The sequence below is a fragment of the Lutra lutra genome, chromosome 13, assembly GCF_902655055.1.
Source record: "Lutra lutra chromosome 13, mLutLut1.2, whole genome shotgun sequence".
Classification (NCBI taxonomy): Eukaryota; Metazoa; Chordata; class Mammalia; order Carnivora; family Mustelidae; genus Lutra; species Lutra lutra.
In genome coordinates this window covers 75426031-75452506 of record NC_062290.1, presented here as the reverse complement: position 1 = coordinate 75452506, position 26476 = coordinate 75426031, and the positions used below count along the sequence as shown (strand labels likewise).

Genomic DNA, 26476 nt, shown 5'->3' with positions numbered 1-26476 from the left:
ACCTACCTTGTAAGGATTGTGAGACCGGCAAAAGGGGTTGGGTTTGATCCGGAGGCTGAGAGAGAGTTTTAATTATCTGTGGAGATCCCTTCCAAAACAAGGCCATCCTTAGAAATAGTATAGATTAAAGAAAAAAAAAATCTGAATTTGTTGGTTTCACCCTCCCTGAATTTTTTTTTAAAGACATCTATTTATTTTTTTGACAGAGAGAGAGAGAGATCACAAGTAGGCAGAGAGGCAGGCAGAAAGAGAGAGGAGGAAGCAGGCTCCCCGCCGAGCAGAGAGCCCGATGTGGGGCTCGATCCCAGGGCCCTGAGACCCTGACCTGAGCCGAAGGCAGAGGCTTTAACCCACTGAGCCACCCAGGTGCCCCACCCTCCCTGAATTTTTAAGAGTCTCATGCTCTACCAACTGAGCTAGCCGGACGCTTCACCCTCCCTGAATTTTTAAACAGGCAAAATCTGATCAAGATAAATTTAGGAGACGCAAAACAGCATAAGACCCTCAGATAATTTTTTATTTTTCTACCCGTCAAATGCTGCCTCCCTCAGTCTCTGCCCAACGGATAACTGTCAGGATCATCAATAGCTCCCGGTTTTCCCAAATCCTAGGCCTCTGGGAATGTTCCGGAATTTGTCACACCCTTGAAATAGTTCTTTCAATGACAATCTAAAGTGTTCAAAGACTGATTCATTCATCGGAGCATTTAAATTGTATCATATATCTCATTGGTGAAGTGTGGGGGGGTTTTCTCCATGTACTCAACAAGGAAATCTCTTTGGTTGTGTAGACCATGGCCTCAGAAAAGTACCAGAGGCCTCCAGTCTCGGAAGAGTATCATTTTCACAATGTAATATCACCACCTAGTGGCCTCAAACAACTTCACCAAGTGATCCAGAAAAATTTCTAGCTATCTTCCCAGGAATGACTCTTCATCTCCCCAGAACTTTTAGTTTCTCTATCAAGATAACTAGGGGTTGACTGTCATGTAATATGTATTCAGGGTTTGTTAAATATATGCATAAACAGAAGGACAAAATAATCTCATACCTTCTGGCAACTGAAAGAGACAATTTAGAAAGTCTTTCCCAGATTCCCTTGGATTCCCAAGGGCCTCTAATCATTCTTACCTAACAGCCAGAGGTATTTCTGTCTTTAATTTAGCAAATAATTCCTTTAGGCACATTTGAATAATGGATTTTTTTTTAAAGATTTTATTTATTTATTTGACAGACAGAGATTACAAGTAAGCAGAGAGGCAGGCGGCGAGGGGCGGGGGGAAGCAGGCTCCCCGCCAAGAAGAGAGCCCGATGCGGGGCTCGATCCCAGGACCCTGGGATCATGACCCAAGCCGAAGGCAGAGGCCTTAACCCACTGAGCCACCCAGGCGCCCCGTGAAAAATGGATTTTTTTTAAGAGTCACTGCTACCCTGGCTGAAATCCGGACTCCATCCCATCAAAGGGAGCTTACTGTAATCCAGAAACAAGGAAGAACAGAGTCTGTTACCCCAGATGTCAGGACTGATACCAAACAAAGGAATCGCTGACCCTACAGGGAGGAGACTGTGGACACAGACTGTCTGAGGACTCTTTCCTTGACTCTACTTTCACGCACAGGTCAAACCAAGCCAGGTGTCATTGGGAAGTGTGCTCAGAAAACATGGTGATCCAAACAAAGTGGCCTACCTTTAGTAAGAATCACAAAGAAAGAGAGAAAAGAAAAGAAGCCAGAGCTTTTTATAAGGATCCTAGGACAATCCTAAGTCTTAAGACCTCTTGTCTGCTTAAATGTATAAAGTGGATCTCCAAGCAATTCTAGCTAGATCCTCCTGGCTGCTGGGCCTTCCTTCTCCTGATGCCCATGGCATAGGTGGTGAGGAAATGGCAGTTAGCAACAGTTACCTGTTTCCTCTTCGCTCAGAACATTGGGAGGCTAATTCAAAGTGTTCATGAGTGCTCCTTCCCCTCAGTCCATTCTTTTCTACATGGTCTCATCTTTCCTTTCTGATGAACACTGTCCCAGGCTCCACTGAGAGGGAATCAAAGAGGTATCAGAGTTCAGTAGATGAGAGAAGCAAGGACCCAGGTTCTAAGCCCAGCCCCCTCTCCTTGCTGGCCTTTGATTTCTGGCAAATGACTTAACCAGGTCCTGTGGTGAAGGTTGTGGACCAACTCTAGGGGTACCGCTCATAATGTAATCATTGTAGATTTGTATATTCATTGAGAGAATTTTCAACAGGTGGTAGTAAAGTGTCTTTAAGGATGCCTTTTTTTTTTCCTCCCAATTCACCAATTCCCAAATGAGTTATCCTCAACCCTGGATTCTGAGCCTCAGTTTTCTAATCTATAGAATGGAAACAATCCACATTTATCTATAGAGTTGGCCAGAGAACCAACTGAAATAGTGGGTATACACTGCCTTAAAGACTGTATTGTGGCATGCGGATTATACTGCTCTAAATTCTGTTTGCGATTGGAGGGATTGGTGTAAGAAAGGTGAAACAGGTTTCAGCCCACAAATGGTTTTCCTCCCTTTGAAAACAGAAGCAAAGGTCAGTGTTCAAATAGCAAACATCTTCTCATTCAAAATGATTTAAGGAGCACCTGGGTGGCTCAGTGGGTTAAAGCCTCTGCTTTCGGCTCGGGTTGTGATCCCAGGGTCCTGGGATCGAGCCCCACATCGGGTTCCCTGCTCAGCAGGGAGCCTGCTTCCCCCTCTCTCTCTGCCTGCCTCTCTGCCTACTTGTGACCTCTGTCAAATAAATAAATAAAATCTTTAAAAATAAAAAAAGAACACTAATTTTAAAAAAATGATTCAAAAGGTAACTTTGTACTCACCAACAAAACTGAAAAGAATGTGCCAATTTCTGAGAGTTGCTTAACTAAGTGTGTACTTGGATTGGTAATAGAATTTCTCTTCTGAGTCTTCAGAAAAAACAAGCAAATGAAAGCTCAGCCCAGCCCCCTCCTCAGCCTCACTACTGACCACTGGAAATCGGGGTTGCCTTTGTGGACAGGTCTGAAAGAAGACCAAGGAGTTGAAAAAAGGTGTAATTTTTAGGTTAACCCACACAAGTCATTCTACAATGTAATGCCCATTCGAGAAATAATTCTTTGCAGAAAAACAACCCACGTGACACCTCTCGGATTCCTCTCACTCTCAAGATTCAGCTAAGTATAGTTCAGTCTAGTAACACAAATGATGTCATAGAATTTTGATTTGGCTTGGGAGAGAGGAACGAGTAGACAGCAGTTTCAGCTTTCTAATTTGGTGTGTTTTGAGACAACATTAAGAGTTAACATTTGAAAGAAAAGAGTTAACATTTAATATGCCTCTTTTGTACAAACTGTACTTAGCAGAACCAAATAATTGATGAGGGATAAGTTTGTCTTATAAAAAACTATCGTGTTGGGGGGCACCTGGGTGGCTCAGTTGGTTGACCAGCCGACCTTGATTTTGGCTCAGGTCATGATCTCAGGGTGGTGAGATGGAGCCCCATGCTCTAAGCTCAGCTAGGAGTCAGCTTGGGATGCTCTCCCTCTCCGTCTGCCCCTCCCCCTGCTTGTGTGCTCTCCCTCTAAAATGAATAGATAAATATTAACCAAAAAAAAAAGATGTCAGGCCCAGTCCTGAGTTCCACTTCCGTCATAAGAGTGTGAGAAGTTCACAGACTGCTATTCAGTGAAACTAGTGAAAATTATTTTAAAAAATACGTTTATGCCTCTGAAAATGACCCTAAGAGCCCAGAGCAAATTGTTTAAGAAAATCTACAAAAGCTCGGCAGGAACTGAGTCTATGCTATGTGACCCTAGAGCCATGCTCTCCCCGTCCCCACCCCAATTTCAACGAGACAGAAACTACTCCAGACCGCTGCTGCCCAAGAACAAAGGGCTTCCTCCCCTGCTCCAAGGCAGAGGGGTGTTCTCCCCAGGAGGGACAGATGTCATCATAGCTCATCCTGCCCGCCACGACTGGTGGCTGAGGCTGAGTGCTAGTGATACCACCAGTGGTCAGGGCTCTCTTCTTCCACCCAGCTCCCACTTATGGGAAGGAGACTCGACCCTACATCCAGAGCTGGTGAGAATAATGGGCTCCAGCTGCCTTGACCGCAGCTCATGGGCCACAGGCCCGGGTCAAGGGCCTTCATTGCCTGCATCTAACCTACTGGGTATGTGAGACTTCCATTATATTATTCTCTTGACTTTTAGGTAATTTTGAAAAAATTTTCTATATTAAAAACTTCAAGGACAGAAACAGGGAAAAAAAAAATCTTTCCAAAAACCAAATCCGGGGGCGCCTGGGTGGCTCAGTGGGTTGAGCCTCTGCCTTCGGTTCGAGTCGTGGTCTCAGGGTCCTGGGATTGAGCCCCGTATCAGGCTCTCTGCTCAGCAGGGAGCCTGCTTCCCTCTCTCTCTGCCTGCCTCTCTGCCTACTTGTGATCTCTATGTCAAATAAATAAATAAATCTAAAAAAAAAAAAACCAATATCAAAAACAAAAACCAAATCCAAGGTCTCCTGAGACTCTGAAATGTTGAGTCTTTACGAGCATCACTGAAACATTCCCACAGACTCAGTAATGTAGAAGCTGGAGCTTCAGACTCTTTCGGGCTAATACAAATACCATTTGATAATGATTATTGGGTGCCAACCTCGAGAGAAGCCATTTCCAGAGACTGAGAGGAAAAACTAGGAACACAGTATGGGTTCCCACAGGACAAACTCATCTTTCCTTTTTTTTTTTTTTTTTAAATTTTCCAGTAATCTCTATGCAGAACGTGAGGCTTGAACTCACAACCTCAAGATCCAGAGCTGCATGCCCAATGGAAGGAGCTAGCCAGGTGTCCCAAAACTCATCTTCCTGTGACTGGAAACCTTTCAGAGCTCCAGAAGGGAGATAAAAAGTGACCCAGAAAACACATCCACAGAAATATCTCTCCCATCCTCCCAGGAAGAGAATGAGCCTTTTCCTTAAGCAGTGGTGTTTAATCACTAAATTTTTTCTGCCCCTAATGAAAGAGAAACAACCTCAGTTTAAAAAGGGGGGGGGGGCTTTTTCTCCCTAGCTGATTTTAGAGGTAAGGAGAAGTGAATGAAGAAAGCAGAGTCCCTACAGTGAGGCCCTCATCAAGGCTCCCAAGAGCAGAAGTCCCCTCTCCTTTCTGTCTGTATGTCCAAGGTCTCTGTCCCCAGGATTTCAAGCATCTTTCTCTGGAATAAGGTTGTCCTCTGAGGTCTAGAAAGACTCTTCACTCTGTGAGTCGGAGAGCTGGTCCTCCTCATCCTCATTATCAGTGGCCTGAAGAATCCTCAGGAGCTTGAGCTCAGGGTTCCACCCTCTAGATGTATCGTCTGAGAGGTCCTCTGAGTTCCTGTCTTGGGATTCCAGCACAACCCACTCCTGAGCGCTGATGTCCTTGTTAGAGGGTTCTGTCTTGGATAACTTGGGATCTAAAAGAAGACCCAGCCATTAACTGCACCTGCAGCCTCTCCCAACCACGACAAATGGAGGACAGAGAAGGAAGGGCTGCGTGTCTTTAGGACCCTTCTGAAGGAATAGAACTATGGCATCCAGGGTGGTGAACCATCCTTGTCAACTCAGGTTCAGCTCTCCCTGGACTGAGTGACTTACTGAGGTTCCTCTACCCTAGTAACTTACCATATTTACCGGCGAAGGAATCCAGATGATTCTCCAAGTATTCCATCTGGGCCCTCTTTGTGGAATCCTGAAATCCAATGGAGTAAGTGTAAGGAAACTTGAATCAAGACTTTAAGAAAGAAAAGATTTTCTAAGAGATGCTTCTCTTAGAAAAATTAACATCTACGACAGGACAAAATGCCACCTCCTGAGACGAAAGAGAGAAGGCTGTATCACAGATTCTTTGTCCTCCAGGCTGACCAGACAAAGCCAGAACCCACTTTCCCCCATTACCAGCTGTCAACTGAAGGTAGATGGCCTCCAGATGTGGCCACCAACAATTCTTCTCAGTCTTGAATGCACGTGCTGCTCCTCCCACCAAGAGATGGAGTCTGTTTTCTCTCCTCTTGAGTCTGGGCTGGACTTGGCATTTTTTAACCAATATAATGTGGCAGAAATGACATTGTTTCAGTTCCAGCCCTCTCTCTCAAGGAAGTGCTTCCATGAGATTACCACACTGTCAAGAACCCCAAGTGAGGCACAATGAAGAGACCTCATGAAAGAGAACTCAGACAATTTGGCTAACAGCCCCTCACCCCCAGCAGCCACCTGAAGGCAGCTGCGTGAGTGACATCAAGAAACACTAGAAAATCTGGCCACTCACCCTTCAGAATCCGAAGAACAACCCGCTACAGTGGTGTCAGCTTTGAGGTGGTGTGCTATACAGTAACAGGGAACTGAAACCATTCGGAATGGCTCCAGTGCTCTTACCTTTCTCAAGGTGGGTCCTTCTGACTTTGTCTGCTGTGGCTGCTTTTTGTCACTTTCTTGGCTTCGTAGAGTTCTGTGACCTAGTGAGCAGAAAGTCAATTCAGTTCTCTTCTTACTGGTACTTCATATCCCACCGCTGGGCTTCTAGTTGCGACCTAGCCTGCAAGTGACTCCACATCCAGGACGAGACAGGTTAGAAGAGGTGAAAGGCAGTTGGGCCTCTGAGTTCTCTTTGTGACTCTGCTCACCTGAGACTGTGAACACATGTATCACAGAATTAGAGATTAAGGTCAAGTGTATGTTAAAACACTTAGGAAAAAAAAAAAGAGAGACTTAGGATTTCTCCAAGAAACTGAAGGGGCAGATATCTGTACATCAGGGAACCAAAACAAACTCTAATCCTACGTTTCCAGTTAATGAAGACTTCTCTTACCTTCTGGAACCATCCCAAATGTCCCCATACTGACCTCTGAAAATGAAACCCCTTCCTTCCAAAAGCTCTGGTTCTCTGATTCTTCTGCATCAGCTGTTTCCCCAACTAGTCCCTAAATGCATTCATCCTCTCCTTTCTCAATTCCCTTTCTCTAAATGAACATCTTCCCGGGGCGCCTGGGTGACTCAGGCAGTTAAGAGTCTGTCTTTGACTAAGGTCATGATCCGGGGTCCTGGGATCTCTTGTGCTCTCTCTCTTACTCTCAAATAAATCAATAAAATCTGATGAGGAAGCAGTAAGCAAGGTCCACTCTGAGTAGAGCCAAAGAAGCTTCTAAGGTTTCAGGGATCCTTTCTCCCCCCTTTCTTTTTTCTGCACTCAAATTGAGCAACATCTTGGACACCTGGGGGGCTCAGTCAGTTAATGTCTGCCTTTGGCTCAGGTCATGATTCCAGGGTCCTGGGATTGAGTCCCACATTGGGTTTCTTGCTCGCTGAGAAGCCTGCTTCTCCCTCTGCCTGCTGCTCCCCCTGCTTGCCTGCTCTCTCTCTCTGACAAATAAATAAAATCTTAAACACACACACACACACAAAACAAAACCTGAGCAACATCAGAGGGACCAGAATAAGTATATCTGACATGGATGGAACTAGAGGGTGTTATGCTGAGTGAAATAAGTCAATCAGAGAAAGACAATTATCATACGATCTCTCCGATATGAGGAAGTTGAGAGGCAACATGGGGGGTTGGGGGGCAGGAAAGGAATAAATGAAACAAGATGGGATCAGGAGGGAGACAAACCATAAGAGACTCTTAATCTCACAAAACAAACTGAGGGTTGCTGGGGGGAAGCGGGTAGGGAGAGGGTGGCTGGGTTATGGACACTGTGGAGGGTATGTGCTATGGTGAGTGCTGTGAAGTGTGTAAGCCTGACAATTCACAGACCCATACTGCTGGTGCTAATAATACATTATATGTTAATTTAAAAATTAGAAAATTAAAAAGAAAAAGAATAAGTATATCCTTCAGTTCAGACACATGATAAAGATTCCAAAAAGGGGAGCTACCTATTCTGGTCTTCAGCATGAACACCCGAGGAAAAGAATTGCCTGTCAAGAATTAGCCTCCTGCCTCCAGAAGGGATCTAGATACTGTGCTGATCTCAACCCGAGCCCCCAGAGACTAACTTGTGGCTGGAGTGGGGGGGGGGGGGGCTGGACTCTTTCCTGCCTCATTGCTTGCTCTTCATTCTCAAACCACTCTGCCTTTCCTAAAGTAAGACCTGAGGAAAAATGACTCTGACTCATGCTCACGGTCATCTCTCGAATGCCCACATGAAGCAGATATCTGGCCTAGCTTGCTTCCTTAGTAAATGTTTGATGGAAGGATGATGCATGGTAGCCCAGGCAAGCCAGAACATTCCGAGAAGAATTCTGAATGCCTGATGAAGGCAGGTCCCAAAATGATGGATGTGTCCGGCTTTTCCTGCCCTCAGCTACATCCTGAGATCCCGTCCCTCCCAAGCCCGTATTCTCCTTACCATAGCATGGGCCATACACCACGGCACCAGAACGTTTATGCAAATTGTCCTGAATCCCCAGATCACTCTTGGATTTCTTTTTAGCCTCCTGAAACCCACATGAGAAGGAACCGAATTAGGATATTCGGAAGTGAAGAAAACATTTCAAAAAGAGTCTAAAAGAAGGAAGTTAGTGTCTGCAAGCAGACAGGAACTCTGGATCTAGAACCAGGCAGAGAACCAGGAGACTCGCGCCTCATCCACCCCTTCCCATTCAGGCTGCGCCCCCTGACCCCTTCCCAGCCGGACCTCCAGCCTCCCTCATGGCCTCTGTACCTGACTCTTCGGCGGGGTTTTCACCTTCCTCTGCGGCTGCTTCTGCTGCCACTGCTGCTGCTTCTTGTGACCTGGTGACCAGAGCACCAGCTCGGTCCTCTTCTCCCTGACAGCACCCACTTTCCCCGGGGCTGCTTGCTGGGCCCTGCTCCATAGTGGTGACACCCTCTCTGACAGAACCAAGCCATCTGTGGTGGGGAAGGGGGGCTGCCTCCTGAACCCGCGGTTTCCCGACTCCTGCACGGGAGCCTGTATGACTCTGGCCACAGACATAACAAACTGAGACCCACACCAAGTATGAGAACTGCGGGCTGACAGGACAGTAGCTGAGGACCCGGCAGCACCAGAAGACCTACCTTCCGTGTTCAGGTTGTGATATAATTTCTTTGAATGTTTAGGATATCTCAATGCTGGTCTCTGGAAGGGGAAAAAAAGAAAAAGAAGAAGAAGAAAAGCTCTACTAAAGGTATTTCCTTTTCCCAAAACAAATCCCTCAAATGCAGGTACCCACGTAGCCAACCAGCACTAAGAATCAGGTGCACGCAGCCTTATAGCAGGGGCTCTGAGAGAGGAAACGGAGAGGGGAACAAAGTCCAGGAGAAAGAGAACGTTCCTCAAACCTCTTCCCGCATGTTTGCTTTCACCTACATATAGCCCAGCCCTTCCATGGGGGCGTGGGTCCAGCAGGGAAGGGTAGAGAGAAAGAAGAAAGTGTTAACCCCTCCAGCCTCGAAGAGAGTTGAGTTTGGAGTAACATCTAGACCTTTCTCTGAGGTTCCCTAGCTCTCACCTGCAGCGTGAGGCGGTGTACGGTTAAGAACATCTTAGCAGAAATGGCACTGTCGGGTCGACTCTTTTCCAGGGGAGCTTTCTTCTTCATCATGGCCAACTGTGTCCTCATCTCCAGAGAAGGCATGGTCTTCCCCTCATTAGGCAAGAGGCTGAAGGGGACAGAGACAGCCAGTCAGCAACAGTTCCTCCTGGAGAGCGTGGCTGAAGAAAAAGGGATGAAAAGGGCTCCAAATTTGAATAAATTTCCACTCTGGGCCTGAAAAGGTCTATGCCAACAGGTGCTCATTGGGTAACACCTTTCAATTTGCCAAGGACAGGTGTTCTTATCCCCATTTTGCAAACAGTGCATTAAAGCATTAAAGATGCTAGATTACCAAAAAGCACAAAACCAGGAAGCTTCAATGCGAAGTTCAAAGGCTATCTCACTCCAAGCCACATTTCCTCTTTTTTTTTTTTTAAGATTTTATTTATTTATTTGACAGAGAGGGAGAAAGAGAGCACAAGCAGGGGGAGGGGCAGAAGGGAGAGGGAGAAGCAAGCTCCCCGCTGAGCAGGGAGCCCGATGCGGAGCTTGATCCCAGGACTCTGGGATCAAGACCTGAGTCCAAGGTAGATGCTTAACTGACTGCACCCCCCAGGCACCCCCCAAGCCACATTTCCCTCCTGCCTCCCACTTATCCAAAACTCACTTAAAAAAGAAGAGCGTGGGGGCGCCTAGCTGGCTCAATCAGCAGAGTATGCAACTCCAGATATCAGAGTTGTGAGTTCTAGCCCCACATTGAGCATAGAGCTCACTTTAAAAAGAAGGAGAGGCACCTGGGTGGCTCAGTGGGTTAAGCCGCTGCCTTCAGCTCAGGTCGTGATCCCAGGGTCTGGGATCGAGCCCCACATCAGGCTCTCTGCTCAGAAGGGAGCCTGCTTCCCCCCCTCTCTCTGCCTGCTTCTCTGCCTGCTTGTGAACTCCTTCTCTGTCAAATAAATAAATAAATAAAATCTTTAAAAAAAATAAAAAGAAGAAGAAGAAGAGAGGAATAGCAGCTACTGGAGGTTCAAGTAAGAGAACAGATGTAATGTGTTTCTATAGTGCAGGGCCTGGCATATGATAAGCACTTGGTAAATGGCAGTAATTACTGTCACCACTGTACATTGGTAAGTCTAAGACCTCACTGAACAAGCGGGGGAGTGGGGGAGTTTTTCTCCCCTCCTTCCTCGGAAAGAGCATGCTACTTAGTGGCTTCTCTGCTTCAGAGAAGAGCAGGTACCCTTGCTCTCCCAATACGTACTCCTTCAGTAGATCCTGAGGTAACATGTCAAATTGGTTCCAGAAAGGTACAGACTGTTGCTCAAGAAATTGTATGGGCGAGGGGGGAGGCACAATCATCCCTGGAGGCCCCAACTGTGTCTCTGTTTTCTGCTTTCTGGAGAGCCAACCATCTTTCTAGAAAGGAACAATGGAAATGAAGCACTCTCTTCAGTGGCACTCCTTCCCATCAACATCCCAGCTTCCCAGACATAACCCTGGCAGGCTAAACTCCCTGTTTCCAGACCCACTCCAGCAGCAACCCCTCCTTTGCACTAAGAAGGCCGCCATATTTTCCCTCTCTGGCTCCCCACCCCATGGTTGAATTTTGATCACACAAGCATTCATTCTTTGGGGTTTTTTTTTTCCAAAAAGGTTATTAATTCACTCACTGAGCAAACTGAACAAATATTTGTTGGCCAACTATGTGCCAGGCATAGGGCTAGCACTGGGGATTCAGCAACGAACAAGTGGACCAAGACACTCCTCTCATGGATGTAGCCACCTCCCAGCTCTGTGACTTACCCAAGGTTACATTTACCCATAAATGGTGGCAGGAGAATGAGAAACCCAAGTCCACTATAAACCCTAGTCCACTGAAGCTCTCTTTCTATCTCACGGGGAATTTGTCTTTAATTTGTTGAAAATTCCTCCTGAATATCCAAGGGCTTCCTCCTAACTTTTCTACAGGGAGGAAGTAGGGAAGAGAGACCCTGGATAGAAAATACTTCGGTAATTTAAGGAATTTAAGGAATTTAAGGAATTAAAAGGGGTTTCTCTTGCAAATTTTATTCATTTAAAAAGAATGGGGGAAGTTACCTGAAAGGAAAAACAAAACAAAATTCTACAGAGTAATCTCATAAAGGTTTGACCAAAACATGGAACTTACCGTTGTAGAGATCATTCTCCTCTTCATCCAGTCCTGGCTGGGAAGAACAGGCTTCTTCTCAGCGGGACTTGAAACAAGAACAACCACAACTTATTCCCCGACATCTCACACAGAAGCACCGAGGATATTTGTGAATGATGATCATGGAGATGCCTTTCCTCTCTTCCGTGCTCAAAGATGGCTGTTTGGAAGCCTGGAGGAACCACCTGCCCAGAAGCTGCGAGAAACAAGACCTGACCTCACATCTACATGAGGTTCCCTGCCATTCTCTCCTACAGTCCGGTAACTTGTTTTCACAGCATTAATCCAAATTAGTAATTATATACTTCCATGTGGTGATGTTTGTAAGGCCTGGATCCCCCCACACACTCTAGGACAGGGAGCAAGTCTGGTTCTTTACTAGATTCTCACAGTTTAGCCCAGAGGAGGGGCTCAAGTTTTTTTTGCTCTGTCATCTTCCCGGGTAAGAGGGCTGGAGCTCTAGTTGTCCACTTAGACCTTCAAAGCCCCCATGAGACACCATAGAAAATGAAAGCCACGGGCTAAGGATGTTGACCAGAGAGCCAGAAAGAGTTCTGGTTTCTGATGACCTTGTGGAGCTGAGGTACTAGCTGTGACCCACCCAAGTCTGGGCTTTTTTTATTTACATGAAAGGAAGTAAACCTTTAGGAGTTTTTTTTTGTTTGTTTATATCATACATATACACACACATGCATATATGCAGAAGCACTGACAGGATCATTAAAAAATAAAATAAGGGGGCGCCTGGGTGGCTCAGATAGCTAAGTGTCTGCCTTCGGCTTGAGTCATGATCCCAGGCTCCTGGGATCAAGTCCTGCATCAGGCTCCCTGCCCCTTGGGAAGCCTGCTTCTCCCTCTGCTTCTGCCTCTCTCTCTCTCTCTCTCTGTCTCTCATGAATGAATAAATAAAATCTTATAAATAAATAAAATAAGAAGAAATTCTTAAATCACATCATATCTACATATTCACTTAACAAGAATCCAAAAGCCTCAGCATTCACGGAAGAAAAACCAAACACTTTCTTCCAGTGGTTCTCAGTAGGAGCAAGCCTCTGGGCCCTCACCAAATGCTCCTCCTCCTTTGTGCACAAGTTCTACACGCGTTCATCTTGTGCCACTGTTCTAGGCCTTGGGGCTGAGACCCAAGATTCAAGTGCTTCACTGAAAATGTTTTCAAGAGCTGGGGATGTCTAATAAGAGAAACTGAAAGGGGCGCCTGGGTGGCTCAGTATGTTAAGTGTCTGCCTTCAGCTCAGGTCATGATCTCAGGGTCCCGGGATCTGAGTCCCACACGGGGCTCCCTGCTCAGGAGAGAGTCTGCGTCTCCCTCTGTCTCTGTCCCTCCTCACTGCTTGTGCCCTCTCTCTCGCTATCTCAATCTCTCTCTCAAAAAAATAAAATCTGAAAGACAGACAGACAAACAGAGAGACTGGTAGGAAGCAACTGTTTCTTAGAGCTCACAAATACACAGGCGCGACCTCACATGCTATTTCCTGCCATGGAGGATTTGATGTGGAGAAGCCCCGCTGCAGGAAGCACAAATTGCATTAACTCAAACCCCAGTGGAGCAAGAGGCAAATATAAGAGACCATGACCTTCTTCTCTAGTTGGCCTCCTATTACTTGCAATGAGGCGGCTAAAAAGGAGATCACAAATGGGACACCCACACGGGGCAGGAGGGACTTGCAGAAGGCAAGGGTGGAAGGCCCCCAAGTTCTGGACACAATACTCACCTCAGGTGCCTCTCTGGTTGTTCTGGGATCCAGATTACAACCATATTTCTAACATCTTGAGGGCTGGGAAGTTGTGTCTCATTCAAATTCAGCACTGAAAGCTAAGAGAAAGATGGAAAGCCTATGTATGGCTTGAAGGTACCGGCTCCTGATGGTATTCAGAATCGGCCTAAGAACTGAATTACCATGCTAATGAAAAAGACAAAAGGACATTTCTCATCCCCAGATTGCCTTCATAACAACTCCCCAAGAAACCAGACACCGAGAGGTACTCTGCAAGAGGGAGCAATTTAAGAGAATAGTGTCCCCTGCCTCCCTGTGACATTAGGGCGGTGCTGAGCCACTTCCCACCCCATCCCCTAGAGGGGAGCTTGGGCTTTACCTAAGGGAACACTACTCCTTCTGCCTCCTCCACTCCAAACACTTAGATCCCATGCAGATAACACAATACAATTTGGGAACAGGGAGGGAATTGGCAGGGACAGAATCAAGTTTTCTGCTTTTACAGACTGTCTACAATTATAGGTGTCTACAGGAAAGTTAAGGTCACAACACTTCTCATGCTCAGTCATTTAAGATTTCAGAACAGTGGTGCTCAAGGAAACCTTATAAATTATCTAGTCCCTAGCCATGGCAGGATATAGGGAAGGGGGAAAAAAAAAACTAATAAAAATAGGGTTGTGGAGCACTTGAGTGGCTGTCAGTTAAGTGCTCGAATCTTGATTTTGGCTCAAGTCATGATCTCAGGGTTCTGGGATTGAGCCCCGCTTCAGGTTCTGAGTTCCTGAGCTCAGTGGGAAGTCTGTTTGAGATTCTTTCTCTCTCTCCCTCTCCCTCTGCCCTTCCCCCATGCTTGCATGCTCACTCCCCTCCCCCAATAGATAAATACATTTTTTAAAAAATAGGGTTGTCCTTATGAAAAGGAACTGATTGGCTTGGAGGAAATAGGGGAGACTTCTTTGAACTATAAACCCTTTTATGCTTTTTGAATTTTGAGCCATGTGCATTCAAATAATGATCTTAAAATGAATTTAATCTAACCCTTTATTCTAAAGAGGCCAAAGAGCAGAGTGATTTGTTCATTCGTCCATTCAGACACATCTACCCTCTCTCTCTCCGTCCCTTACACTCTCCACCAGGTGACAGTGAAAGGTGAAATATCTCTTGAAACAAATAAAAGGCATCCGTAAGATTGCAAAGAAGAGTACATCTCCCCTTATTGTAGATAAGTGGAAGGGTTTTTCTTCCTAAACTCTAACTTAGCTCGGCCTCTAACTAGCTATGTGCTTTAGCAAATCAATTCCCTATCTGGGCCTCGGTTTTGTCAACTGCAAGACCTATGAGACAGACCACAGGAATGTCCTTCAGTTGCAACTCCAACTAATTCATAGGTCATGGAATCAAATTTTGTGAATTGTAGCCTACGTTGCTTAGACATAGAACAGAGGGGCGCCTGGGTGGCTCAGGTGGTTAATTAAGTGTCTGACTCTTGATTTTGGCTCAGGTCATAATCTCAGGGTCATGAGATCAAGCCCCGCACTAAGCTCCATGCTGAGTGTGGAGCCTTCTTAGGATTCTTTCTCCCTCTCCCTCTGTCCCTCCCCTGCTCACATGCACACACTCTCTCTGTCCTTTAAAAAAAAAAAAAAAAGGCAAAATAGAATAGGACAGAAAATATCAGAGTGCATTACTCGTAATTAGGATAAAGATTGTTCTATGCTATTTTGTTGTAAAATGTATTTCTTACTGTAGGTCATAACAGAAAGACTGACAGTCATCAGAGTAGATGACCTGAAGGCCCACTTTTGGTGTTACATTCCAGCATTCTAATTTCCCCATATGATGACAGGGTTTACTTAGCAGCTGAACATGCTGTATGCGGAATACAGACAGAAAAGTCTTAACCTATGCCAAACAGGCACACATCAGTCCCACTGGTATCTGGGATTTCCGGAAACAGTATAGCATGTAAAGACATTAGGACAGAGCCTAGCATACACTTAAGGGCCCGATGTTAGAGAATTACCATTATCCTTATTCAGATTATAGTCATCCTGAATGTTCAACAGAGGCAAATGTTTTATTCCCATCAGTAAAGAGGAAATGCTGAAGAAGTACCTTTTTTAATCTGTGACTTACTTTAGGAGATCTATCAGGACGGTCGATTAAATCTTTGTCAGGTAAGTCCTTCCGAGGCCTAAAAAATTAGTTTCCGAACATGACACTGAGACACAAAAGAGCTATGGGGATGGCAGTTAGTGCTATGAGGAAAAGCCTTCTGCTTATCCACAGAAAACCTGGGGCTTAATACTTTCCGAATGAATGTAGGATCTCCCCATTTGCTTAAGTTCTGCCTGTCTGTTCTGGAATAGCTCCCAAACAGACACTGTACACTGCAAACACTTGACAACTATTTGTTGCATCAACCTGAATGCAGGGCCTGTGCCTCTCTCTCTCCAATGACAGACAGATATGTCACCACCAAGACAAGCTGACAGAGTACCTTCGCTGTAGACGTGCAGAGCATGTTAAATAAACCAAACGTAGTATTTACATATAATGGGATATTTTTCAGCCTTACTAAGAAATTTAATTCTGATATATGCTCCAACACAGATGGAACTTGAAGCCATTATGCTAAGTGAAATAAGCTAGCTAGACACAAAAGGACAACTATTGTATGACTCCACTTACGGGAGTCATACAATAGAATGGGCAAAGTCATACAGACAGAAAGTAGAAGAGACATTAACAGGAGCTGGAGGGAGGAGGGAATGGGGAGTCACTATTCAATGGATATGGAGTTCCTGTTTGAAATGATAAAGAAGTTCTGGAAATGGATGGTGGGGATGGTTGCACAACACTGTAATGTGTTTAATGCCCCAGAACAGTATCCTTAAAATCAATGAAAATGGTAAATTTTACATTATGGAAAAAAAATTGTCTCCTTACATTTCATATCACTTGCTATTATATTTATTTTTTAAAAACCGTATTAAGTGTAGGAATAAATAAATATAGCAAAGAAGTATAAGATAAGGATCCAACTCCTTAGCCTGATTTTTTTTTTAAAGATTTTATTTATTTATTTGACAGAGAGAAATCACAAGTAGGCAGAGAGGCAGGCAGAGAGAGAGGAGGAAGCAGGCTCCCTGCTGAGCAGAGAGCCCGATGTGGGGCTCGATCACAGGACCCTGAGATCATGACCTGAGCCGAAGGCAGCGGCTTAACCCACTGAGCCACCCAGGTGCCCCCTCCTTAGCCTGATTTACGTGCTTTTTACTCCAGCTCCCCCAGACTCAGCTCTGACCACTCTCCCGTTCCTGCTCTATGTTCCACGCACAAGGAACTCTTCTCCTGGCACCTAAAGAACTTCCTCTTTCCTCCAGGCCTTGGCATATGCTCTTTCAATAGTCTAGAACTCTCCTCACAGCCACCTCCCACCTGCAAGTCTCCCTTCACCAGACCGCTCCCACTTCAGTACACAGGTTCATGTGCCACCGGCGCTCAGGACAGTGGCCTGGGTGAGGACTCCATCCCATGTGCTTCCACACACCTGGGGGGTGGGGCCCTCCCCTCTATCCCACGCTCATCACATGGGACGGTTCTCGGCCTCCCCAGCAAGGCTGAAAGCCCTTTGGGGGTAAAGACTATAATCCGTTTACCACAGAGACCAGCAAAGTGATCCCCACCAAGACACATTTGTGAATTCAATGAGAGATGACACGAGTGAAGTCATGGTCTTTGCCTTCATAGGCCCTGACTGGGAGAAGCCACCTTCTTCCCAAGGTTCAAGTCCAGAGAACCAGAAAGTAGTCCTACCCTTTCCCACACTGTCTTTAGCCTAGCGGAAACCACCAAAGGCTGTTTACATCAAATGGGAGAAAAGGATCTGGTACAAGGGCCTCTAGGTGTGCCTTGCTTCCAAACCACGTGGGTTCCAAATGTTTCAAGTCTAAGTTTTCTGCAGATCCCTGTCCCTTAGCTTCCCATATCAACATGCTCTAACTGGATGCCTAGGCTTTGTAGGAGATTCAAAAGGAAACCACTGCTTCTGCCTTCAAGAGCTTACGAATAGTTTTATACCTAAAAATAAAGGATAAGAAAATAGTGTGTGTGGACACTGTGCTCAGATGACCTGCAGAGGCTGATGAGATACCCACTGTGGTGGGCTGAATTGTGCCCCCCACATTCCTACATTGAATCCTACCCCTCAATACCTCAGAATTTGAGTCCCATTGTATTTGGAGATAGGGTCTTTAAGGAGGTAAATAGTTAAAATGAAGTCAGAGAGACAGGCCCTAATCCAGTATGACTGTTGTTCTTGTTAAAAAGAGGAAATTAAGGGATTAAGAATACGCTTGTCATGATGAGCACTGAGTAATGTAGAGAATGGTTGAATCACTCTATCATATACCTGAAACTGATATTGCACTGTGTGTTAACTATATCGGAATTAAAATTAAAAACTTTATTTTTTTTATTTTTTATTTTTTAATTAACATATAATGTATTATTAGCCCCAGGGGTACAGGTCTGTGAATCACCAGGTTTATACACTTCACAGCACTCACCATAGCACATACCCTCCCCAATGTCCATAACCCAACCACCCTCTCCACACCCTCCTCTCCCTGGCAACCCTCAGTTTGTTTTGTGAGATTAAGAGTCTCCCTCCCGGGACACCTGGGTGGCTCAGTTGGTTAAGCAGCTGCCTTCGGCTCAGGTCATGATCCCAGCGTCCTGGGATCGAGTCCCACATTGGGCTCCTTGCTCATCAGGGAGCCTGCTTCTCCCTCTGCCTCTGCCTGCCATTCTGTCTGCCTGTGCTCGCTCTCTCTCCCTCTCTCTCTCTGACAAATAAATAAATAAAAAAAATCTTAAAAAAAAAAAAAAGAGAGTCTCCCTCCCGATCCCATCTTGTTTCATTTATTCCTTTTCTACCCCCAAACTTCCCACGTTGCCTCTCAACTTCCTCATATCAGGGAGATCATATGATAATTGTCTTTCTCTGACTGACTTATTTCGCTAAGCATAATACCCTCTAGTTCCATCCACGTCATCACAAATGGCAAGATTTCATTTCTTTTGATGGCTGCATAGTATCCCATTGTGTATATATACCACATCTTCTTTATCCATTCATCTGTTGACGGACATCTAGGTTCTTTCCATAGTTTGGCTGTTGTGGACATTGCTGCTATAAACATTCGGGTGCACATGCCCCTTCAGATCACTACATGTGTACCTTTAGGGTAAATACCCAGTAGTATGATTGCTGTAGCTCTATTTTCAACTTTTTGAGGAACCTCCATGCTGTTTTCCAGAGTGGCTGCACTAGCTTGCATTCCCATCAACAGTGTAGGAGGGTTTAAAAGATTTTATTTATTTATTTGACAGAGATCACAAGTAGACAGAGAGGCCGGCAGAGAGAGAGAGGGAAGCAGGCTCCCCGCCGAGCAGAGAGCCCGATGTGGGGCTTGATCCCAGGACCCTGGGATCATGACCTGAGCTAAAGGCAGAGGCTTAACCCACTGAGCCACCCAGGTGCCCCAACAGTGTAGGAGGGTTTAAAAAAAAAAAAGAAGGGAATGGGATGGTTAGGTGGCTCAGTCAGTTAAGGATCTGCCTTCTGCTCATATCATGATCCCAGGGTCCTGGGATGGAGTCCCACATTGGGCTCCCGGCTCAATGGGGAGCCTGCTTCTCCCTCTGTCTGCCATTCCCCCTGCTTGTGCACTCTCTCTCTCTCTCTGACATAAATGAATAAAATCTTTTAAAAAAAGAGGAAGGGTATCTGGGTGGCTCAGTTGGTTAAGTATCCATCTGCCTTTGGCTCAGGTCATGATCCCAGGGTCCTGGGATGGAGCCCCACATCCACTGGGCTCCCTGCTCAGAAAGGAGTCTGCCTCTCCCTCTGCCCTTCCCCCAACTCATGCTTCTCTCTCTCCCTCTCTCAAATAAGTGAATAAAATCTTAAAAAAAAAAAAAAGGGAAAAGAGGAAATTAGGACAAAGACACACAGAAGATAGTCCATGTTAAGACACAGCGAGAAAATGGCCACCTACAAGCCAAGGAGAGAGGATTCAGAAGAAAACAACTCTATCAGCACTCTAAACTTGAACTTTCAGCCCCTAGACTGAAAAAATAAATTTGTGTTGTTTAAGCCATACAGTTGAGGGTACTTTATTACAGTGACCCTAGCAAACTAATACACCCTTATTCTAACAACTCCTACAACACAACTAATGCTTTCCTTTTGCTCTAACTGAACCACTGTTTTTAAATACAGCTCTCTCAAAGTCTACTACATAGGTAAAGCAAGTCAACCCAGAATTTTGAGATAGGAGGCTCAAAAAACAAGATTCCATGATTAATTTACCTGCCTTGGAGTTTGGAGTCAAACTTAACACCTGGACATAGTAGAGCAGGTGGTCTGGTGAAGGTAAATCCTGATAAATGATGATGAGCATGTCTCTTGGCCCAGAGGCAGGAATCTGCCATGTTTACAGTGGTGAGCACTGGAAGTTTGTCTGAGAAAACAGACCAGAAGAAAACACACAATCGGTCAAAAGGAAGCCAAACACAAAGAGTTCAAGAATCTTGTAAGGGAGAAGTAGGGCTGACTAATTCACCTTCATCATTCAGAGCTGTTTTGCATGGGGGGCCCAGGATTCGAGGGTGGCCCCTCTCAATCCGGCGGATCGTAGCCCAGCATTGTGGATGCTGGCAAACAGCCAGCTGGCAGGTGGTTTCATCCCACTGGCTCTCCTCTGGCAAGTCCATAGCTATAAATTGTTTAGTACAAAAGCCATCTCGTAGCTTTCTAACCCTCTAAAGTAACAACCATACAATTAGAGTGTATTATACATCAGTCATGCAGTCCAGATCTTGATTTGAATTCAAAGCATAAAATATTTCTAGTGAACCCATATAAATAAACGATGGCCACAGGATAATTAAGAATTGGGTAACAAGCTACTCAGCCATTAAAAAGAATGACATCTTGGGCCGCCTGGGTGGCTCAGTGGGTTAAGCCTCAGGTCATGGTCGCAAATCATGATCTCAGGGTCCTGGGATGGAGCCCCGCATTAGGCGCTCTGCTCGGCAAGGAGTCTGCTTCCCCCTCTCTCTCTCTCTCTGCCTACTTGTGATCTCTCTCTCTCTGTCAAATAAATAAATAAAATCTTTAAAAAGAATGAAATCTTGGCATTTGCAACAACATGGATGGAGCCAGGGGGTATAATGCTCAGTGAAATAAGTGTCAGAGGAAAGACAAATAAAGGATTTCACTCATGTTGCATTTAAGAAACAAACAAACAAACAAAAAAGATACAGGCCAGACTCTCAACTATAGAGAACAAACTGACGGTCGCCACAGAGGACGTGGTGGGGGGATGGGTGAAATAAGTGATGGGGATGAAGAATGTTTTTATTGTGGTGATCACCAAGAAATATATAGAATTGCTGAATCACTAAATTGTGCACCTGACGCTACAATACTATATGTTGACCATATTGTAATTAAAATCTTTAAAAAACTGGATAACAAGCAAGTATGAAAACATCTCAGCATGAAGTAGAATAGCAAGTTTTTGGAGCAGACTTCCTTTTTTTTTTTTTTTTTTTTTTTTGGAGCAGACTAACTTCATAAAGTCCCCTGCTTGGTCATTTAGTAGCTGAGTGACCAGGGTCTTAAGCAATCTGAGTTATAGGTTCCTTGCCTGCAAAATGAGGATAAGCCTATTTCACAGGATCATTACAAAGATTAGTCAGTGGGGGTGCCTGAGTGGCTCAGTGGGTTAAAGCCTCTGCTTTCGGCTCGGGTCGTGATCCCGGGATCCAGGGATCGAGCCCCGCATCAGGCTCTCTACTTGGCAGGAAGCCTGCTTCCTCCTCTCTCTCTGCCTGCCTCTCCACCTACTTGTGATCTCTGTCAAATAAATAAATAAAATCTTTTAAAACAAACAAACAAAGATTAGTTAATGAATATTAAAAAAAAAAGGTCTGGCATATAGTTCAAAATAAGTATTAGCACCCTTTTCCTTTTCCCCTTCATTAATCATTAGGGAGAACATACTACCATCTCCAAATCAGAACTAATATAATCACAGAATTTAAGATGGCTTTAGATAGCTCACGCCTTTGGAAAACATACTTCATTTTTCAATACGCTCCAATTCTCACACAGGCAGCTAAAATACCCCCCAGAAATGAATGGGTTTGCTCCAACAGTAGATCAGTAGACTTACACTGACATTAGAGGCCTCTGGCTTTTCATCTACTGGCTGTATGGTCGCAGGCAAGTGATCTCCCCTCTCACAGCTCGTTTCCACATATAAAGAGGGGACAGGAAATCCCTAAGTAGAATTGTAGAAGCATTAAGAGAAATAATGTACTTTTATGTATAAAATATGATAGGGGTGGGACGCCCGGGTGGCTCAGTGGGTTAAAGCCTCTGCCTTCGGCTCAGGTTATGGTCCCAGGATCCTGGGAACGAGCCCTGTGTCGGGCTCTCTGCTCGGTGGGGAGCCTGCTTCCCCCTCTCTCTCTCTGCCTGCCTCTCTGCCTACTTGTGATCTCTGTCAAATAAATAAATCTTAAAAATAATGATATGCGCTCAATAGTATCATCTTTGTCTCTCTAGAAATAGTTTAGGCAATCACTACCACCTGCTCCTTAATGCAATTATTACAAAGTTGGGAGGGGAGAAAAGATTAAAAAGATGGACATCAGGTCCCCTTTTTAAGGACAGTATCCATTTCTTCTTCCTTTTATTCAACACATTTATTGACTACCAAATATGAGATGGGACCTGTTGCAGGCAGAGAGAACAGTAATGAACAAAATAAGTCACTGTTCTAAACAACTTATAAATTAGACCAAAGATAACGAACTACTGGTATGGCACCATACCTACCCTGTGACTTGTTTTGTTTGGCCTGCATTTTCAGCTATTTTTTTAAAGTGGACATAGTCCGCCGTGTTCAGATTTCTGGTTCCTCTTAAAGATCAAAATATTTGACAATGCAGGGGTCCCAATTCCAACTAGACAGCAATTGCATAGAGGGGAGTGTCTCCTGGTATCTTTAAACCAGACTTGTTTTCTCCAAATGGAGAGTTCCCCCACCAAACCCTATAATCACTAACTTATGCAGTTTCGGTTGCCCTTTATCACCGTGTTTGCTGTCGTTTTTCTCCTAATAGGGAAGAATCTGTACTCATATCTCCTGTCAAAAGCTGGAAAATTGGGATGCCTGATTGGCTCAAAAGGTAAAGCTTGTGACCCTTGATCTCTGGTCATGAGCTCCAGCCCTACCTTGCCTGTAGAACTACTCAAAATAAGTAAATACTTAAAAAAAAAAAAAAAAAAAAAAGGGCAGGAAACGGGCGCCTGAGTGGCTCGGGTCATAAGCCCACAGTCCTGGGATCCAGCGCCACGTGGGGCTCCCTGCTCCACAGGAAGCCTGCTTCTCCCTCTCCCACTCTGCCTGCTTGTGTTCCCTCTGTGTGTGTGTGTGTCTGTCAAGTAAATAAAAATCTTAAATAATAAAAATAAAAAGCAGGAAAGTTAAGGGTGACACAAGACAGCATGTTTCAAGAAAAAAAGCATTCATGCTCAGTGGGGTTAAGGACAATTTCTACCCACATACATGAAAATGATACAACTCCAAAGCCACTGCAAAACCATGCTAATGCTTTTGACTGAGACGTATGATGCATTAAGTCAACGAACTAAAAAAACAATTTTAACAGGGTTTGCTTTTTAATGGAATGCAATGTCGCGTTATCCTTACAACCGGCTGCTTGCTGCCCTTTCGCTACCTGACCAGCCCGAACTGAGGCCCGAGGTCTAGTAATGCCCATTCCTGTCACCAGCATTAGCGCTGTACTGGCAAAGGAGTTTGCGTTAACCATTCTAGGCGACAATTATCCTTAATGCGACTATTACGAAGTTGGGAGGTGTGAAAAGATTAAAGATGGACGTCAGCTCCCGCAGAACTGAAAAAATATACCCGCTTCGTTCCAGAAGCCTGAAGTGAAAAGAGTTCGGCCTCGGCGGGCAGCGCCAGCAAGGTCCGAGCCAAACTGCCAGAAAGCCCAAACCCACCGGGAAAACGAGACCCCCGCCACCGGCCACCTAGAAGAGGTGGTGTAGGTGGTGTAGGTGGTGGGATCCCGCCCCCGCCCTACGTCGGAAGGAGCTCCGCCCCGTCCGCTCAGTCCACGCCTCCGTCTCCCAAGCTAGCCGCCAGGCAAGTGCCGTTGCCAGGCAGCGGCGCAGAGCACTGTGGGGAAGGGACGGAAGCCTCAATGAGCCATACTTGAGCTGATGCGACGTCTCCAGACGTGGTGGAGGCAAAAAGGGAGAAAACGAGCTTGGGAAGGGACGCTCGCTGGGTCCCGGGGGATCGGACGGAAGCCCGGGAGGGCCAAATCCGTTGCGACGTGGAAAGTTTGGATGCATGGGCGACTCGAGGCGGAGGCGGGGCTGGGTGAAGAAGGCGGCTATGGCGCGCGGTGCACTATGGGACACAGTGGGGACGACGTGGGGCGGGACGGAAGCCGCTTTGGGTCAGACTGTGGCGACGCGGGAAGTCCGGACGCCGTGGCGGCCTGAGGAAGAGGCTTGAGACGGAGGCGCGGGCCTCGGCTCCGTCGGCAATGGCGGAGAGGCCCGAGGACCTAAACCTGCCCAATGCCGTCATCACCAGGATCATCAAGGAAGCGGTGGGCAGCTGTAGCTGGCGGATGGGCCAGGGGCGGACGGGCGGGCCGCTGGGGAAGCAGGTCTTGGGCTGGTAGCTTTACTCACCCACGCTCTTTTCACAGCTCCCGGACGGTGTCAACATCTCCAAGGAGGCCCGCAGCGCCATCTCCCGCGCCGCCAGCGTCTTCGTGCTGTACGCCACTTCGTGGTGAGGCGGGCTGAGCGAGCCAGAGCTTAGCTGGGCCTGGGGCATAAGGGAGCCGCAGAGACCCCCCCCTGGTCTGGAATCCCTCAAACCCCGACAGTTGTGCTCTACCTCAGTGCGGGAGGGTTCTCTGGTGCCCCCTTCCTACCCTTTACGGGACAAGAGTGGGTCTGACAGGCCCCCAACGGCCTTTCATCTTTTTTTTTTCCTTTTCAGTGCCAACAACTTCGCGATGAAAGGAAAACGCAAGACCCTGAATGCCAGTGACGTGCTCTCGGCCATGGAAGAGATGGAGTTCCAGAGGTTCGTTACCCCGTTGAAAGAAGCTCTGGAAGGTAATGACCCTTTCCTTTGTAGAGCCAAGTAAAAGATGTTCATCCTTTGTGACCTGCTCACCTATTCCTGAGTCTTCTCAGCTTGCGTCCCTGTAAGAACAGGAAGCAAGTACTGGATGTGACTCAGAATCAGTTCAGGTGGTGCCCCCTCAGAGCTGATCTGTGATGCTGAGCAGGTTATGTGCTCTTCTCTGCCCCAGCCTTTCGGTGGCGTTAGCTGCTATGGTTTCTTGGGTTCAGCCCTGCCCCCTCACCCCCACCTTCCTCCTCACAGCATATAGGAGAGAGCAGAAAGGCAAAAAGGAAGCTTCAGAGCAAAAGAAGAAGGACAAAGACAAGAAAACAGATGCAGAAGAGCAAGACAAGAGCAGGGATGAGGACAATGAGGAAGATGAGGAAAGGCTGGAAGAAGAGGAACAGAATGAAGAGGAGGAAGTGGACAACTAATGGGACGGGAAGACTGTGGCACCTTGGAAGGTACCACCCTGAAATGTGGTACGTTTGTGAGAAGCTTTTCCCCGCTGGGAAGAGTAATCTCAGCCAGAAGAGCCTGAGAAGATCAAAATAAAAACTGACTAAAATTATCAAAACCAGTGCTTCCATCAGAGTAGCGGAATCCCATTTTGCCAAATCCGTTTGAAGGTAATGACTTTGGCAAGAGGGATTCTGAGTGGCTAATTTGATTAGTCAATTTGATCTCTTTTGTTTACTTATATGGTTAGGCGGTTTTTGAGCCCCAGTTCCCTTCCTAACATCCCCCAAAAAGGAGTAACGACTTCCATGCCGCCTTCTGTGTCCCAGATCACGGAGGTAGTCAAAGCTCAGAAAAAGTTGGGGCTTTGAGCATGCTCAGCCTGTTTTGATTGTACAAGATTTGGCAATACTGGCTTATTAAAGTGGTCAGAATGTGTTTAGCTTTAGGAAACTACTAAAAGGTTACGGGGGAAGAATGAAATCTGTTGTCTCTTCACTTGACAGGAACATTAATAGAATTTTTATTTCTCCAGACCCACTTGGCTCGGAGCTCCTCTGTCTTGCCTGATAGGCATTTGACCTGCTGGGGTGGCTGTGCTCTGGGCACATATGCTTTTAAATCAGCCGTGTAGAATGGAATTAGTCAAGCAAGTGTGCCAATATCTTACTTTTACCACAAAACAAAATAAAAGATGGCTTAGTCTTAGGTGCACCTCATTGCCTACCACTGTATGACGTTAGGATTTATGGTCACCTCCTGGAAGGTATAAAATTCCAGACTTTCTCTTCTTGTAGTCCATTTCCCAGGCTTGTGGCTCTCGTTTTTCATTCTTCCAATTCATGACAAGTTTCAAACTTTATTTCTTCTAGGCACAACTTTCTCCTTCTGTGCTTCTCCTTTCCTGTCTCTCTTCTGCCTCTCCTCTGTTCCCAGTTCCCACTATCTCTCTCCCTCCGTTTCTCACGTCTGCCAACCCAGGAACTTTGATAAACTGCTTAACGTCCCAAAGTGCAGAAATCTGATGGTGCTCAGGAATCTAATCCTCACCGCAAAAAACCATCCTGTTTAACTGCTTCTGAAGTGACTCTGTTGACCTTTCTCCTAGTTGTTTTTTTTCTTTCTCTTGATATTTGGTGCTCCGAGCACTTTTTTGTTTGTCTCTAAGTTGAGCGCTTGGAGGGTGACAGGTAGTCAAATGTGTGTAGTTTGACACTGTTAATTTGTTAAATGAATACAGTCAAAACTTTGTTGACAGATGAGTGAAGAATGTTGAGGAAAATTATGCTTTGTACAAATAAAGAACATTCTTGTTAAAAGTAA

General features: G+C 45.8%; 2 protein-coding genes across 13 annotated transcripts; one reads left to right on the top strand and one right to left on the bottom strand.

Annotated features, from left to right (window-relative positions):
* Positions 1-1661: 1661 nt before the first annotated feature.
* C13H9orf43 (chromosome 13 C9orf43 homolog) lies at positions 1662-23946 on the bottom strand. 12 transcript variants are annotated; one of them, XM_047699543.1, is made up of 15 exons: positions 22351-22813; positions 21639-21790; positions 20066-20264; positions 19813-19963; positions 15549-15627; positions 13431-13531; positions 11677-11743; positions 10771-10925; positions 9486-9636; positions 9052-9112; positions 8696-8766; positions 8381-8468; positions 6408-6487; positions 5658-5724; positions 1662-2029 (listed from the first exon to the last, which is right to left on the bottom strand). In XM_047699543.1, exons 3-15 carry the CDS (start codon positions 20214-20216, stop codon positions 1992-1994), a joined length of 1260 nt encoding a protein of 419 aa, XP_047555499.1. In that variant the 5' UTR covers positions 20217-20264; positions 21639-21790; positions 22351-22813; the 3' UTR covers positions 1662-1991. The 12 variants fall into 12 exon arrangements, with proteins under 12 accessions (XP_047555499.1, XP_047555504.1, XP_047555505.1 ...); XM_047699548.1 differs by lacking the exons at positions 1662-2029; positions 22351-22813 and adding exons at positions 4493-5449; positions 23756-23946 and having other exon boundaries at positions 21683-21790; XM_047699549.1 differs by lacking the exons at positions 1662-2029; positions 22351-22813 and adding exons at positions 4493-5449; positions 23756-23946 and having other exon boundaries at positions 15570-15627; positions 21683-21790.
* On the top strand, positions 23923-26476 carry POLE3 (DNA polymerase epsilon 3, accessory subunit). The gene is made up of 4 exons (XM_047699556.1): positions 23923-24161; positions 24264-24349; positions 24563-24681; positions 24956-26476. The coding sequence occupies exons 1-4, from the start codon at positions 24096-24098 to the stop codon at positions 25126-25128; spliced, it is 444 nt and encodes a 147-aa protein (XP_047555512.1). The 5' UTR covers positions 23923-24095; the 3' UTR covers positions 25129-26476.

Coding starts and splice junctions, on each gene's coding strand:
- C13H9orf43 (XM_047699548.1), bottom strand. CDS start 20,216: ATGGACTTGCCAGAGGAGAGCCAGTGGGATGAAACCACCTGCCAGCTG. Junction 15,628..19,812: donor GACTCCAAACTCCAAGGCAG/GTAAATTAATCA, acceptor CTAATTTTTTAG/GCCTCGGAAGGACTTACCTG. Junction 10,926..11,676: donor GGAGAATGATCTCTACAACG/GTAAGTTCCATG, acceptor GTTCCTTTCTAG/AAAGATGGTTGGCTCTCCAG.
- POLE3 (XM_047699556.1), top strand. CDS start 24,096: ATGGCGGAGAGGCCCGAGGACCTAAACCTGCCCAATGCCGTCATCACC. Junction 24,162..24,263: donor CCAGGATCATCAAGGAAGCG/GTGGGCAGCTGT, acceptor CTCTTTTCACAG/CTCCCGGACGGTGTCAACAT. Junction 24,350..24,562: donor GTGCTGTACGCCACTTCGTG/GTGAGGCGGGCT, acceptor TTTCCTTTTCAG/TGCCAACAACTTCGCGATGA.